This window comes from Coregonus lavaretus (assembly GCF_964263955.1).
Source record: "Coregonus lavaretus genome assembly, contig: HAP1_SCAFFOLD_145, whole genome shotgun sequence".
NCBI lineage: Eukaryota > Metazoa > Chordata > Actinopteri > Salmoniformes > Salmonidae > Coregonus > Coregonus lavaretus.
The window spans coordinates 29,615-45,000 of NW_028165685.1; the positions used below are offsets into that span (position 1 = coordinate 29,615).

At 45.3% G+C, this 15,386-nt stretch overlaps 1 protein-coding gene across 2 annotated transcripts in view; it reads left to right on the plus strand.

The window, feature by feature from the left end:
* The window catches only part of LOC311115599 (WD repeat domain phosphoinositide-interacting protein 2), a 36,207-nt gene that overhangs the window by 17,237 nt on the left and 3,584 nt on the right, over positions 1-15,386 (plus strand). For both annotated transcript variants that reach the window (XM_084190760.1, XM_084190761.1), the window contains 9 exons: positions 2,174-2,270; positions 7,362-7,459; positions 7,560-7,652; positions 8,096-8,166; positions 8,727-8,834; positions 10,654-10,732; positions 10,818-10,903; positions 12,012-12,119; positions 12,902-12,999. In XM_084190760.1, the coding sequence (XP_084046886.1) occupies positions 2,174-2,270; positions 7,362-7,459; positions 7,560-7,652; positions 8,096-8,166; positions 8,727-8,834; positions 10,654-10,732; positions 10,818-10,903; positions 12,012-12,119; positions 12,902-12,999 (838 nt within the window). The remainder of the gene's footprint in view (positions 1-2,173; positions 2,271-7,361; positions 7,460-7,559; positions 7,653-8,095; positions 8,167-8,726; positions 8,835-10,653; positions 10,733-10,817; positions 10,904-12,011; positions 12,120-12,901; positions 13,000-15,386) is intronic.

The window sequence follows — 15,386 nt, forward strand, 5'->3', positions numbered from 1 at the left end:
TCTTGTTTCAGAGGCTGATAATATGTCTTGTTTCAGAGGCTGATAGTATGTCTGGATCTGTGTTTCAGAGGCTGATAGTATGTCTGGATCTGTGTTTCAGAGGCTGATAGTGTGTCTTGTTTCAGAGGCTGATAGTGTGTCTTGTTTCAGAGGCTGATAGTGTGTCTTGTTTCAGAGGCTGATAGTGTGTCTTGTTTCAGAGGCTGATAGTATGTCTTGTTTCAGAGGCTGATAGTATGTCTGGATCTGTGTTTCAGATGCTGATAGTATGTCTGGATCTGTGTTTCAGAGGCTGATAGTGTGTCTTGTTTCAGAGGCTGATAGTGTGTCTTGTTTCAGAGGCTGATAGTGTGTCTTGTTTCAGAGGCTGATAGTGTGTCTTGTTTCAGAGGCTGATAGTGTGTCTTGTTTCAGAGGCTGATAGTGTGTCTTGTTTCAGAGGCTGATAGTATGTCTGGATCTGTGTTTCAGAGGCTGATGGCATGTTTTGTTTCAGAGGCTGATAGTATGTCTTGTTTCAGAGGCTGATAGTATGTCTTGTTTCAGAGGCTGATAGTATGTCTTGTTTCAGAGGCTGATAGTATGTCTTGTTTCAGAGGCTGATAGTATGTCTTGTTTCAGAGGCTGATAGTATGTCTTGTTTCAGAGGCTGATAGTGTGTCATGTTTCAGAGGCTGATAGTATGTCTGGATCTGTGTTTCAGAGGCTGATAGTGTGTCTTGTTTCAGAGGCTGATAGTGTGTCTTGTTTCAGAGGCTGATAGTGTGTCTTGTTTCAGAGGCTGATAGTATGTCTTGTTTCAGAGGCTGATAGTATGTCTTGTTTCAGAGACTGATAGTGTGTCTTGTTTCAGAGGCTGATAGTGTGTCTTGTTTCAGAGGCTGATAGTGTGTCTTGTTTCAGAGGCTGATAGTGTGTCTTGTTTCAGAGGCTGATAGTGTGTCTTGTTTCAGAGGCTGATAGTTTGTCTTGTTTCAGAGGCTGATAGTGTGTCTGGATCTGTGTTTCAGAGGCTGATAGTATGTCTTGATCTGTGTTTCAGAGGCTGATAGTGTGTCTTGTTTCAGAGGCTGATAGTGTGTCTTGTTTCAGAGGCTGATAGTGTGTCTTGTTTCAGAGGCTGATAGTGTGTCTTGTTTCAGAGGCTGATAGTATGTCTGGATCTGTGTTTCAGAGGCTGATAGTATGTCTTGTTTCAGAGGCTGATAGTATGTCTTGTTTCAGAGGCTGATAGTATGTCTGGATCTGTGTTTCAGATGCTGATAGTATGTCTGGATCTGTGTTTCAGAGGCTGATAGTGTGTCTTGTTTCAGAGGCTGATAGTGTGTCTTGTTTCAGAGGCTGATAGTGTGTCTTGTTTCAGAGGCTGATAGTATGTCTGGATCTGTGTTTCAGAGGCTGATAGCATGTCTTGTTTCAGAGGCTGATAGTATGTCTTGTTTCAGAGGCTGATAGTATGTCTTGTTTCAGAGGCTGATAGTATGTCTTGTTTCAGAGGCTGATAGTATGTCTTGTTTCAGAGACTGATAGTATGTCTTGTTTCAGAGGCTGATAGCATGTCTGGATCTGTGTTTCAGAGGCTGATAGTATGTCTTGTTTCAGAGGCTGATAGTATGTCTTGTTTCAGAGGCTGATAGTATGTCTTGTTTCAGAGGCTGATAGTGTGTCTTGTTTCAGAGGCTGATAGTATGTCTGGATCTGTGTTTCAGAGGCTGATAGTGTGTCTTGTGTCAGAGGCTGATAGTATGTCTTGTTTCAGAGGCTGATAGTATGTCTTGTTTCAGAGGCTGATAGTATGTCTGGATCTGTGTTTCAGAGGCTGATAGTGTGTCTTGTGTCAGAGGCTGATAGTATGTCTTGTTTCAGAGGCTGATAGTATGTCTTGTTTCAGAGGCTGATAGTATGTCTTGTTTCAGAGGCTGATAGTGTGTCTTGTTTCAGAGGCTGATAGTATGTCTTGTTTCAGAGGCTGATAGTATGTCTTGTTTCAGAGGCTGATAGTGTGTCTTGTTTCAGAGGCTGATAGTGTGTCTTGTTTCAGAGGCTGATAGTGTGTCTTGTTTCAGAGGCTGATAGTGTGTCTTGTTTCAGAGGCTGATAGTATGTCTGGATCTGTGTTTCAGAGGCTGATAGTATGTCTTGTTTCAGAGGCTGATAGTGTGTCTTGTTTCAGAGGCTGATAGTATGTCTGGAGGAGTCTCTTTACGTCCACAACATCAGAGACATGAAGGTCCTGCACACCATCAGAGAGACGCCTCCCAACCCCTCAGGTAAGAACTGGGATCATTTATTTGGCACGTCTTCCATAGTTCACTTATAGTTAGTTATGATATTTAGCTGGCAAACATTAGTAGTGAATTTCAAGCATAAGTTGATCACCTCTTGTGCTGCACAACAGTGGAACGTCACGTCACGAAGCTTCCGCTTGATCCCTGTGCTCTTAGTAAACAACCACACCATGTGACTGGCCCAATCAGCTGCTTTGGGATGTGACTGGCCCAATCAGCTGCCCTGGGATGTGACTGGCCCAATCAGCTGCTTTGGGATGTGACTGGCCCAATCAGCTGCTTTGGGATGTGACTGTCCCAATCAGCTGCTTTGGGATGTGACTGGCTCAATCAGCTGCTTTGGGATGTGACTGGCTCAATCAGCTGCTTAGGGGTGTGACTTTCCCAATCAGCTGCTTTGGGATGTGACTGTCTCAATCAGCTGCTTTGGGATGTGACTGGCTCAATCAGCTGCTTTGGGATGTGACTTTCCCAATCAGCTGCTTTGGGATGTGACTGGCTCAATCAGCTGCTTTGGGATGTGACTGGCTCAATCAGTACATGGACATCGATTCTATCGTAGTCCATGTGGGTTTTAATGACATTATGAAGGGCAGCTCTGAACAGTTGAACCTGGATTTTAAAGAGCTGATTGACTCTCTGCTAGACACTAATAAAAAGACCCATCATATCTGGCCCTGTGCCCTCTCTGAATCGTGGCATCATATCTGGCCCTGTGCCCTCTCTGAATCATGGCATCATATCTGGCCCTGTGCCCTCTCTGAATCGTGGCATCATATCTGGCCCTGTGCCCTCTCTGAATCATGGCATCATATCTGGCCCTGTGCCCTCTCTGAATCATGGCATCATATCTGGCCCTGTTCCCTCTCTGAATCATGGCATCATATCTGGCCCTGTGCCCTCTCTGAATCATGGCATCATATCTGGCCCTGTTCCCTCTCTGAATCATGGCATCATATCTGGCCCTGTGCCCTCTGAATCATGGCATCATATCTGGCCCTGTGCCCTCTCTGAATCATGGCATTGAACGCTTTAGCAGGATTCTCTCTCTTCACAACTGGCTATGTGATTGTTGCAGCTCAATGGGTGTAACTTTTGTTGACAATTTCAATACCTTTTGGAAACAAACCACGTTTTATAAGGAGGATGGGATCCACCCAAATAATGTGGGTTCCTGGATCCTTTCACAGCATTATAAGGCTGCCTTGAGACAATGACTTATCAATGACCCCAGCTCAGTTAATCCCTACCATTGTGCCACTGAGTCATCATAATTCTTTAGCAAATACCAGGGGCATTGGTAGACACAATGTAAGTAACCTAATTTCTGTCCCTCTTACTGCCTGGAATGGCTCTGCTGATCCTACAGCTATTGTATGCAGCAATCATGTGTCTATGAACCAGAGTAATACTGTTAGCACTGAGGCGGTGTGCCCTAGTAGGAAGTCCACTGTGTGCAGCTCACCCTGCACTAACATAAATAACATGAGAATATCTACTTCTGCTAAGCTTCCCAGTAAAGCAATGAAAACAAGCAAGCATCCCAGAAAAGTGCTCAAAATAGCCCACGTTAACATATGTAGCTTAAGAAACAAGGTTCATGAAATTAATAACTTGCTAGTAACAGATGACATTCATATTTTGACTATTTACGAGACTCACTTAGACAATAGCTTTTGATACAGTGATAGCAATACAAGGTTAAAACATCTACAGAAAATACAGAAATGCCAATGGTGGAGGTGTTGCTGTTTATATTCAGAACCACATTCCTGTAAAGATTAGAGAGGATCTCATGTTAAATACTGTTGAAGTAATATGGCTACAGGTTCACCTGCCTCACCTAAAGCCCATTCTGGTGGTAATATGGCTACAGGTTCATCTGCCTCACCTAAAGCCTATTCTGGTGGTAATATGGCTACAGGTTCATCTGCCTCACCTAAAGCCTATTCTGGTGGTAATATGGCTACAGGTTCACCTGCCTCACCTAAAGCCCATTCTGGTGGTAATATGGCTACAGGTTCACCTGCCTCACCTAAAGCCTATTCTGGTGGTAATATGGCTACAGGTTCATCTGCCTCACCTAAAGCCCATTCTGGTGGTAATATGGCTACAGGTTCATCTGCCTCACCTAAAGCCCATTCTGGTGGTAATATGGCTACAGGTTCACCTGCCTCACCTAAAGCCCATTCTGGTGGTAATATGGCTACAGGTTCACCTGCCTCACCTAAAGCCCATTCTGGTGGTAATATGGCTACAGGTTCACCTGCCTCACCTAAAGCCCATTCTGGTGGTAATATGGCTACAGGTTCACCTGCCTCACCTAAAGCCCATTCTGGTGGTAATATGGCTACAGGTTCACCTGCCTCACCTAAAGCCCATTCTGGTGGTAATATGGCTACAGGTTCATCTGCCTCACCTAAAGCCCATTCTGGTGGTAATATGGCTACAGGTTCACCTGCCTCACCTAAAGCCTATTCTGGTGGTAATATGGCTACAGGTTCACCTGCCTCACCTAAAGCCCATTCTGGTGGTAATATGGCTACAGGTTCATCTGCCTCACCTAAAGCCCATTCTGGTGGTAATATGGCTACAGGTTCATCTGCCTCACCTAAAGCCCATTCTGGTGGTAATATGGCTACAGGTTCACCTGCCTCACCTAAAGCCCATTCTGGTGGTAATATGGCTACAGGTTCATCTGCCTCACCTAAAGCCCATTCTGGTGGTAATATGGCTACAGGTTCACCTGCCTCACCTAAAGCCCATTCTGGTGGTAATATGGCTACAGGTTCACCTGCCTCACCTAAAGCCCATTCTTTACTAATGTCAAGCCAATGGCTTTGAGTAAAGCCAGTGACTCAACACTATACACGTCAGCTACTACAGCGACTGAAATGACTGCAACACTTAACAAAGAGCTGCAGTTAGTTTCAGAATGGGTGGCAAGGAATAAGTTAGTCCTAAATATTTCAAAAACTAAAAGCATTGTATTTGGGACAAATCATTCACTAAACCCTAAACCTCAACTAAATCTTGTAATATATAATGTGGAAATTGAGCAAATAGTCCGGGTAGCCATTTGATTAGATGTTCAGGAGTCTTATGGCTTGGGGGTAGAAGCTGTTTACAAGCCTCTTGGTCCTAGACTTGGCGCTCCGGTACCGCTTGCCGTGTGGTAGCAGAGAGAACAGTCTATGACTAGGGTGGCTGGAGTCTTTGACAATTTTGAGGGCCTTCCTCTGACACCGCCTGGTATAGAGGTCCTGAATGGCAGAAAGTTTGGCCCCAGTGATGTACTGGGTCGTATGCCCTACCCTCTGTAGTGCCTTGCGGTCGGAGGCCGAGCAGTTGCCATACCAGGCAGTGATGCAACCAGTCAGGATGCTCTCGATGGTGCAGCTGTAGAATCTTTTCAGTCTCCTTAGGGGGACTTGCACGCAGCTCAGACACCCATGCATACCCCACAAGACATGCCACCAGAGGTCTCTTCACAGTCCCCAAGTCCAGAACAGACTATGGGAGGCGCACAGTACTACATAGAGCCATGACTACATGGAACTCTATTCCACATCAGGTAACTGATGCAAGCAGTAGAATCAGATTTAAACAGATAAAAATACACCTTATGGAACAGCAGGGGACTGTGAAGCAAGACAAACACAGGCACAGACACATGCACACACACACATGATAACATACGCACTATACACACACGTACACGTGGGTTTAGTGTTGTAGATATGTGGTAGTAGAGTAGAGGCCTGAGGGCACACAGTGTGTTGTGAAATCTGTTATGAATGTATTGTAATGTTTTTAAAATTGTATCACTGCCTTAATTTTGCTGCACCCCAGGAAGAGTAAGTAATGGGGATCCATAATAAATACAAATATTAGCTTAGTGCACAATTGACTGCAGGTCAATTTATGTAAAAATAACATTCAAATGTATGAAAAAAATAAGCTAAAAACAGTTTCAACAATATTGAAAATCATACTGTGGGTATTTTACCAACCTCTCAGGTAAGAACCTAACTTAACCTATGCCTAAATCTGACCTCTCAGGTAAAAACTTAACCTATAACTAAATCTAACCTAACCTAAACCTAACCCAACCCCTCAGGTAAAAACCTACACTATATATACAAAACTATGTGGTCACCCATTCAAATGAGTGAATTCGGCTATTTCAGCCACACCCGTTGCTGACAGGTGTAGAAAATCGAGCACACAGCCATGCAATCTCCATGGACAAACATTGGCAGTAGAATGGCCTTACTAAAGAGCTCAGTGACTTTCAACAAGCTCACAGAACAGGACCGCTGAATCGTGTAGCTCGTAAAAATTGTCGGTCCTTGGTTGCAACACTCACTACCGAGTTCCAAACTGCCTCTGGAAGCAACGTCAGCACAAGAACTGTTCGTCACAAGCCTAAGATCATCATGCGCAATGCTGAGCGTCGGCTGGAGTGGTGTAAAGTTCGCCGGCATTGGACTCTGGAGCAGTGGAAACGCGTTCTCTGGAGTGATGAATCACGCGTCACCATCTGGCAGTCCGACGGATGAATCTGGGTTTGGTGGATGCCAGGAGAACGCTACCTGCTCCAATGCATAGTGCCAACTGTAAAGTTTGGTGGAGGAGGAATAATGGTCTGGGGCTGTTTTTCATGGTTCGGGATAGGCCCATTAATTCCAGTGAAGGGAAATCTTAACGCTACAGCATACAATGACATTCTAGACGATTCTGTGCTTCCAACTTTGTGGCAACAAAGCGAGGTCCGTACAGAAATGGTTTGTCGAGATCGGGCGTGGAAGAACTTGACTGGCCTGCACAGAGCCCTGACCTCAACCCCCATCGAACACCTTTTGGGATGAATTGGAACGCCAAAACCGCGAGCCAGGCCTCATCGCCCAACATCAGCGCCCCGACCTCACTAACGCCCTCGTGTCTGAATGGAAGCAACCCCCCCCCCCCCCCCTCAGCAACGTTCCGACATCTAGTGGAACCTGAACCTTTTTTATTGTATTCAGTTGTTGTTTTTGTAATAAAGTGTGTCTGTGTGTGTTCTCTCCCCAGGGTTGTGTGCGCTCTCCATCAGTAATGACAACTGTTACCTGGCCTACCCCGGCAGCGCTACCATCGGAGAGGTCCAGGTGTTCGACACGGTGAACCTGGTACGACTCACCCCACCCACCATTCAACACGGCTAACTCTGCTACACACTGAGGTGTGGCTGTTTCAGTCTCACCGTGTGTTTTTTAACTGTGTCTCCAGAGGGCCGCCAACATGATCCCAGCCCATGACAGTCCGTTAGCAGCTCTGGTGTTTGATGCTAGCGGAACCAAACTGGCCACAGCCTCGGAGAAGGTGGGACACATTTTAAACTGTTACGCTGAGCTACTGAGGTGGTGTCAGCCGGTCCCATTGCCCTAACCCTAACCCTTACCATAGAGATATTATTCTCTATCCATCTCTATGGCCTTGACCCTTAACCCTGACCCTTACCATAGAGATACTATTCTCTATCCATCTCTATGGCCTTGACCCTTAACCCTGACCCTTACCATAGAGATACTATTCTCTATCCATCTCTATGGCCTTGACCCTTAACCCTGACCCTTACCATAGAGATACTATTCTCTATCCATCTCTATGGCCTTGACCCTTAACCCTGACCCTTCCATGGTAGCAGATCTGATGGATATTAACAGTGTAGTGGTGGACCGGCTGAAAGTGTGTGTGTTGTAACGTCGCTCGCTGTATCAGGGATCAGCTATCGTGTGTGTAATGTAACCTGTGTGTTCTGATAGGGTACGGTGATTCGTGTGTTCTCCATCCCTGAGGGACAGAAACTGTTTGAGTTCCGTCGAGGAGTCAAAAGGTAAGACTCCTTCCTCTTCCTTCTTCTCCATCTTCATCTTCTCCTCTGCCTTCTTCTCCTTCTTCTTCTTGTCCTCCTTCTCCTCCTCCTTCTCCTTCTCCTCCTCCTTCTCCTTCTTCTCCTTCTTCTCCTTCTTCTTGTCCTCCTTCTTCTCCTCCTCCTTCTCCTTCTTCTTCTCCTCCTTCTTGTCCTCCTCTTCCTTCTTCTCCTCCTTCTCCTCCTCCTTCTTCTCCTTCTCCTTCTCCTTCTCCTTCTCCTTCTCCTTCTCCTTCTCCTCCTCCTCCTCCTTCTCCTCCTCCTTCTCCTTCTTCTTCTCCTCCTTCTTGTCCTCCTCTTCCTTCTTCTCCTCCTCCTCCTCCTTCTTCTCCTTCTCCTTCTCCTCCTCCTCCTCCTTCTTCTCCTTCTCCTTCTCCTCCTCCTCCTCCTTCTCCTCCTTCTCCTCCTCCTCTTCCTTCTCCTCCTCCTCCTCCTCCTCCTCCTTCTCCTAGTAATATGTGTTTAATAGTGGACCATATTGAATGATCTCCAGCTGAGTTCAGTGTGACTCTGTGTATGTCCAGGTGTGTGTCGATCTGTTCCTTGGCCTTCAGTATGGAAGGTCTCTACCTGTCAGCATCCAGCAACACTGAGACGGTCCACATCTTCAAACTGGAGATTCAGAAAGAGAAGTAAGTACCCACCCTTCCTCATCCTCACCTTCCTCATCCTCACCCTCACCTGTGTTACATTAGTTTCATTAGAGATCTTCTCCTGTATTTCAACATGGTGTCTCCTCACCCTCACCTGTGTTACATTAGTTTCATTAGAGATCTTCTCCTGTATTTCAACATGGTGTCTCCTCACCCTCACCTGTGTTACATTAGTTTCATTAGAGATCTTCTCCTGTATTTCAACATGGTGTCTCCTCACCCTCACCTGTGTTACATTAGTTTCATTAGGGATCTTCTCCTGTATTTCAACATGGTGTCTCCTCACCCTCCCCTGTGTTACATTAGTTTCATTAGAGATCTTCTCCTGTATTTCAACATGGTGTCTCCTCACCCTCCCCTGTGTTACATTAGTTTCATTAGAGATCTTCTCCTGTATTTCAACATGGTGTCTCCTCACCCTCACCTGTGTTACATTAGTTTCATTAGAGATCTTCTCCTGTATTCCAACATGGTGTCTCCTCACCCTCCCCTGTGTTGCATTCGTTTCATTAGAGATCTTCTCCTGTATTTCAACATGGTGTCTCCTCACCCTCACCTGTGTTACATTAGTTTCATTAGAGATCTTCTCCTGTATTTCAACATGGTGTCTCCTCACCCTCCCCTGTGTTACATTAGTTTCATTAGAGATCTTCTCCTGTATTTCAACATTGTGTCTCCTCACCCTCACCTGTGTTACATTAGTTTCATTAGAGATCTTCTCCTGTATTTCAACATGGTGTCTCCTCCCCTGTGTTGCATTAGTTTCATTAGAGATCTTCTCCTGTATTTCAACATTGTGTCTCCTCACCCTCACCTGTGTTGCATTAGTTTCATTAGGGATCTTCTCCTGTATTTCAACATTGTGTCTCCTCACCCTCACCTGTGTTGCATTAGTTTCATTAGGGATCTTCTCCTGTATTTCAACATTGTGTCTCCTCACCCTCACCTGTGTTGCATTAGTTTCATTAGAGATCTTCTCCTGTATTTCAACATTGTGTCTCCTCACCCTCACCTGTGTTGCATTAGTTTCATTAGAGATCTTCTCCTGTATTTCAACATTGTGTCTCCTCACCCTCACCTGTGTTGCATTAGTTTCATTAGAGATCTTCTCCTGTATTTCAACATTGTGTCTCCTCACCCTCACCTGTGTTGCATTAGTTTCATTAGAGATCTTCTCCTGTATTTCAACATGGTGTCTCCTCACCCTCCCCTGTGTTACATTAGTTTCATTAGAGATCTTCTCCTGTATTTCAACATGGTGTCTCCTCACCCTCACCTGTGTTGCATTAGTTTCATTAGAGATCTTCTCCTGTATTTCAACATGGTGTCTCCTCACCCTCCCCTGTGTTACATTAGTTTCATTAGAGATCTTCTCCTGTATTTCAACATGGTGTCTCCTCACCCTCACCTGTGTTGCATTAGTTTCATTAGAGATCTTCTCCTGTATTTCAACATGGTGTCTCCTCACCCTCACCTGTGTTGCATTAGTTTCATTAGAGATCTTCTCCTGTATTTCAACATGGTGTCTCCTCACCCTCACCTGTGTTGCATTAGTTTCATTAGAGATCTTCTCCTGTATTTCAACATGGTGTCTCCTCACCCTCCCCTGTGTTGCATTAGTTTCATTAGAGATCTTCTCCTGTATTTCAACATGGTGTCTCCTCACCCTCCCCTGTGTTGCATTAGTTTCATTAGAGATCTTCTCCTGTATTTCAACATGGTGTCTCCTCACCCTCCCCTGTGTTACATTAGTTTCATTAGAGATCTTCTCCTGTATTTCAACATGGTGTGTGTCTAGGCCAGCAGAGGAGCCCACTACATGGGGTGGTTACTTTGGGAAGGTGCTGATGGCATCCACCACCTACCTGCCCTCTCAGGTGAGTGGGACTTCCTGTGTGTGTGTGTGTGTGTGTGTGTGTGTGTGTGTGTGTTGTCTGAACACGTCTCCTCTGTGTGTGTCAGGTGACAGAGATGTTCACTCAGGGACGAGCCTTCGCCACCGTACGACTGCCCTTCTCTGGACACAAGAACATCTGCGCTCTGGCCCTGTAAGAACACACACACACACACACACACACACACACACACACACACACACACTGGAAAAGTCTAGAGCCCTAATGGAAGAGTCAGTCTAGAGCCCTGATGGAAGAGTCAGTCTAGAGCCCTAATGGAAGAGTCAGTCTAGAGCCCTAATGGAAGAGTCAGTCTAGAGCCCTGATGGAAGAGTCAGTCTAGAGCCCTAATGGAAGAGTCAGTCTAGAGCCCTAATGGAAGAGTCAGTCTAGAGCCCTAATGGAAGAGTCAGTCTAGAGCCCTAATGGAAGAGTCAGTCTAGAGCCCTGATGGAAGAGTCAGTCTAGAGCCCTGATGGAAGAGTCAGTCTAGAGCCCTAATGGAAGAGTCAGTCTAGAGCCCTAATGGAAGAGTCAGTCTAGAGCCCTGATGGAAGAGTCAGTCTAGAGCCCTAATGGAAGAGTCAGTCTAGAGCCCTGATGGAAGAGTCAGTCTAGAGCCCTGATGGAAGGGTCAGTCTAGAGCCCTAATGGAAGAGTCAGTCTAGAGCCCTAATGGAAGAGTCAGTCTAGAGCCCTAATGGAAGAGTCAGTCTAGAGCCCTAATGGAAGAGTCAGTCTAGAGCCCTAATGGAAGAGTCAGTCTAGAGCCCTGATGGAAGAGTCAGTCTAGAGCCCTGATGGAAGAGTCCGTCTAGAGCCCTGATGGAAGAGTCCGTCTAGAGCCCTAATGGAAGAGTCAGTCTAGAGCCCTGATGGAAGAGTCAGTCTAGAGCCCTAATGGAAGAGTCAGTCTAGAGCCCTGATGGAAGAGTCAGTCTAGAGCCCTGATGGAAGAGTCCGTCTAGAGCCCTGATGGAAGAGTCAGTCTAGAGCCCTGATGGAAGAGTCAGTCTAGAGCCCTTTTACATTTTAGTCATTTAGCAGACGCTCTTATCCAGAGCGACTTACAGTTAGTGAGTGCATACATTTTCATACTGGTCCCCCGTGGGAAACGAACCAACAACCCTGGCGTTGCAAGCGCCATGCTCTACCCACTGAGCTACAGGGGACCTGTACACACACACTGAAACGCACAAACAGTCCGATGAGTCTGATTGAAGTTTGTATGTTTTTTGTTTTTAACACTGTGTGTGTTTAGGATCCAGAAGATTCCTCGTCTCCTGGTCGCAGCAGCTGATGGATATCTGTACCTCTATAACCTGGATCCACAGGAGGGAGGAGAGTGCTCACTGATGAAACAACACAGGTAACACACCGATGAAACAACACAGGTAACACACTGATGAAACAACACAGGTAACACACTGATGAAACAACACAGGTGGCACACTGACGAAACAACACAGGTAGCTCACTGACGAAACAACACAGGTAACACACTGACGAAACAACACAGGTAGCACACTGATGAAACAACACAGGTAACACACTGACGAAACAACACAGGTAGCACACTGATGAAACAACACAGGTAACACACTGATGAAACAACACAGGTAGCACACTGATGAAACAACACAGGTAACACACTGATGAAACAACACAGGTAACACACTGATGAAACAACACAGGTAGCACACTGAGGAAAACAACACAGGTAGCACACTGAGGAAACAACACAGGTAGCTCACTGATGAAACAACACAGGTAACACACTGATGAAACAACACAGGTAACACACTGATGAAACAACACAGGTAACACACTGATGAAACAACACAGGTAACACACTGATGAAACAACACAGGTAACACACTGATGAAACAACACAGGTAGCACACTGATGAAAACAACACAGGTAACACACTGATGAAACAAAACAGGTAGCACACACACACACACACACTGTAAGGAAGCTTTTGTTATCTGTATTGGTCCTGTTCTGTGTGGCTCAGTTGTTCGTGCATAGCGCTTAGCGATAGCAGGGTCTGTGGGATGGAATCCATATGTACTCACTGTAAGTAGCTTTGGATAAAAGCGTCTGTTAAACGGCAGTTTATTTAAATATCATCGTTCTGTGTTCCTCAGGTTAGACGGCGGTGCTGAGCCGCCCAATGAGATCCTGGAACAGGGGTCACATGACCGACCCCTTACCACACAGACCTACAACACTGCTGGGATGAAAGGTACGCCCCCCAGGGTGTCCGTTTGTCAAATTTGGCGCCGGACAAGTGACCGGGAAGATTTTTAATTTCTGCCATTTTAAGAAATGTGCCAGTCAGCCATATGCATTGGGTGGGTAACCCATTAGGCCATCCATCCACCCACGCAGACTTCAGTCCGGCTTTTGACATTATCGATCATAGTCTGCTGCTGGGAAAACCTATGTGTTATGGTTTTACTCCCCCTGCTATATTGTGGATAAAGAGTTACCTGTCTAACAGAACACAGAGGGTGTTCTTTAATGGAAGCCTCTCCAACATAATCCAGGTAGAATCAGGAATTCCCCAGGGCAGCTGTCTAGGCCCATTACTTTTTTCAGTCTTTACTAACGACATGCCACTGGCTTTGAATAAAGCCAGTGTGTCTATGTATGAGGATGACTCAACACTATACACGCCAGCTACTACAGTGACTGAATGACTTCCCAAATGCCAAGCGTGTGCAAAGCTGTCATCAAGGCAAAGGGTGGCTATTTGAAGATTCTCAAATACAAAATATACTTTGATTTGTTTAACACTTTTTTTGGTTACTACATGATTCCATATGTGTTCTTTCATAGTTTTGATTTCTTCACTATTATTCTACAATGTAAAAATAAAGAAAAACTCTGAAATGAGGAGGTGTGTCCAAACTTTTGACTGGTTGTGTGTGTGTGTATACACACTACCGTTCAAACGTTTGGGGTCACTTAGAAATGTCCTTGTTTTCGAAAGAAAAGCAATTTTTTTTGTCCATTAAAATAACATCAAATTGATCAGAAATAGAGTGTAGACATTGTTAATGTTGTAAATGGCTATTGTAGCTGGAAACGGCTCATTTTTCTGGTTAGAGCCAGTAGTACTGTAGCAGCGGTAGTATAAGCAGTAGTACTGTAGTAGCAGTAGTAGTACTGTAGTAGCAGCAGTAGTACTGTAGTAGCAGTAGTAGTACTGTAGTAGCAGCAGTAGTACTGTAGTAGCAGTAGTAGTACTGTAGTAGCAGCAGTAGTACTGTAGTAGCAGTAGTACTGTAGTAGCAGTAGTAGTACTGTAGTAGCAGCAGTAGTACTGTAGTAGCAGTAGTAGTACTGTAGCAGCAGCAGTAGTACTGTAGTAGCAGTAGTAGTACTGTAGTAGCAGCAGTAGTACTGTAGTAGCAGTAGTAGTACTGTAGCAGCAGCAGTAGTACTGTAGTAGCAGTAGTAGTACTGTAGTAGCAGCAGTAGTACTGTAGTAGCAGTAGTAGTACTGTAGCAGCAGCAGTAGTACTGTAGTAGCAGTAGTAGTACTGTAGCAGCAGCAGTAGTACTGTAGTAGCAGTAGTAGTACTGTAGTAGCAGTAGTACTGCAGTAGTAGTACTGTAGTAGCAGTAGTACTGTAGTAGCAGTAGTAGAACTGTAGCAGCAGCAGTAGTACTGTAGTAGCAGTAGTAGTACTGTAGCAGCAGCAGTAGTACTGTAGTAGCAGTAGTAGTACTGTAGTAGCAGTAGTAGTACTGTAGTAGCAGTAGTAGTACTGTAGTAGCAGTAGTAGTACTGTAGTAGCAGCAGTAGTACTGTAGTAGCAGTAGTAGTACTGTAGTAGCAGTAGTAGTACTGTAGTAGCAGCAGTAGTAGCAGCAGTAGTACTGTAGTAGCAGTAGTACTGTAGTAGCAGTAGTAGAACTGTAGCAGCAGCAGTAGTACTGTAGTAGCAGTAGTAGTACTGTAGCAGCAGCAGTAGTACTGTAGCAGCAGTAGTAGTACTGTAGCAGCAGCAGTAGTACTGTAGTAGCAGTAGTAGTACTGTAGTAGCAGCAGTAGTAGCAGCAGTAGTACTGTAGTAGCAGTAGTACTGTAGTAGCAGTAGTAGAACTGTAGCAGCAGCAGTAGTACTGTAGTGGCAGGGGTACTGTAACCGCAGCACCACTGTAGTAGTAGTAGTAGTAGTACTGTAGTAGTGGCAGTAGTACTGTAGTAGTAGCAGCAGTAGTAGTAGTAGCAGTAGTAGTACTGTAGCAGCAGCAGTAGTACTTTAGTAGCAGCAGTAGTACTGTAGCAGCAGAAGTAGTACTTTAGTAGCAGCAGTAGTACTGTAGCAGCAGCAGTAGTACTTTAGTAGCAGCAGTAGTACTGTAGCAGCAGAAGTAGTACTGTAGTAGTAGTGGCAGGGGTACTGTAACCGCAGCACCACTGTAGTAGTACTGTAGTAGTGGCAGCAGCAGTAGTAGTAGTAGTAGCAGCACTGTTTAGTAGTAGTAGTAGTGTAGTGTAGTAGTAGTAGTAGTAGTAGTAGTAGTAGTAGTAGTAGTAGTAGTAGCAGCAGCACTGTTTAGTAGTAGTGGCAGTGGTACTGTAACCGCAGTAGTAGAAACAGCAGTAGTACTGTAGCA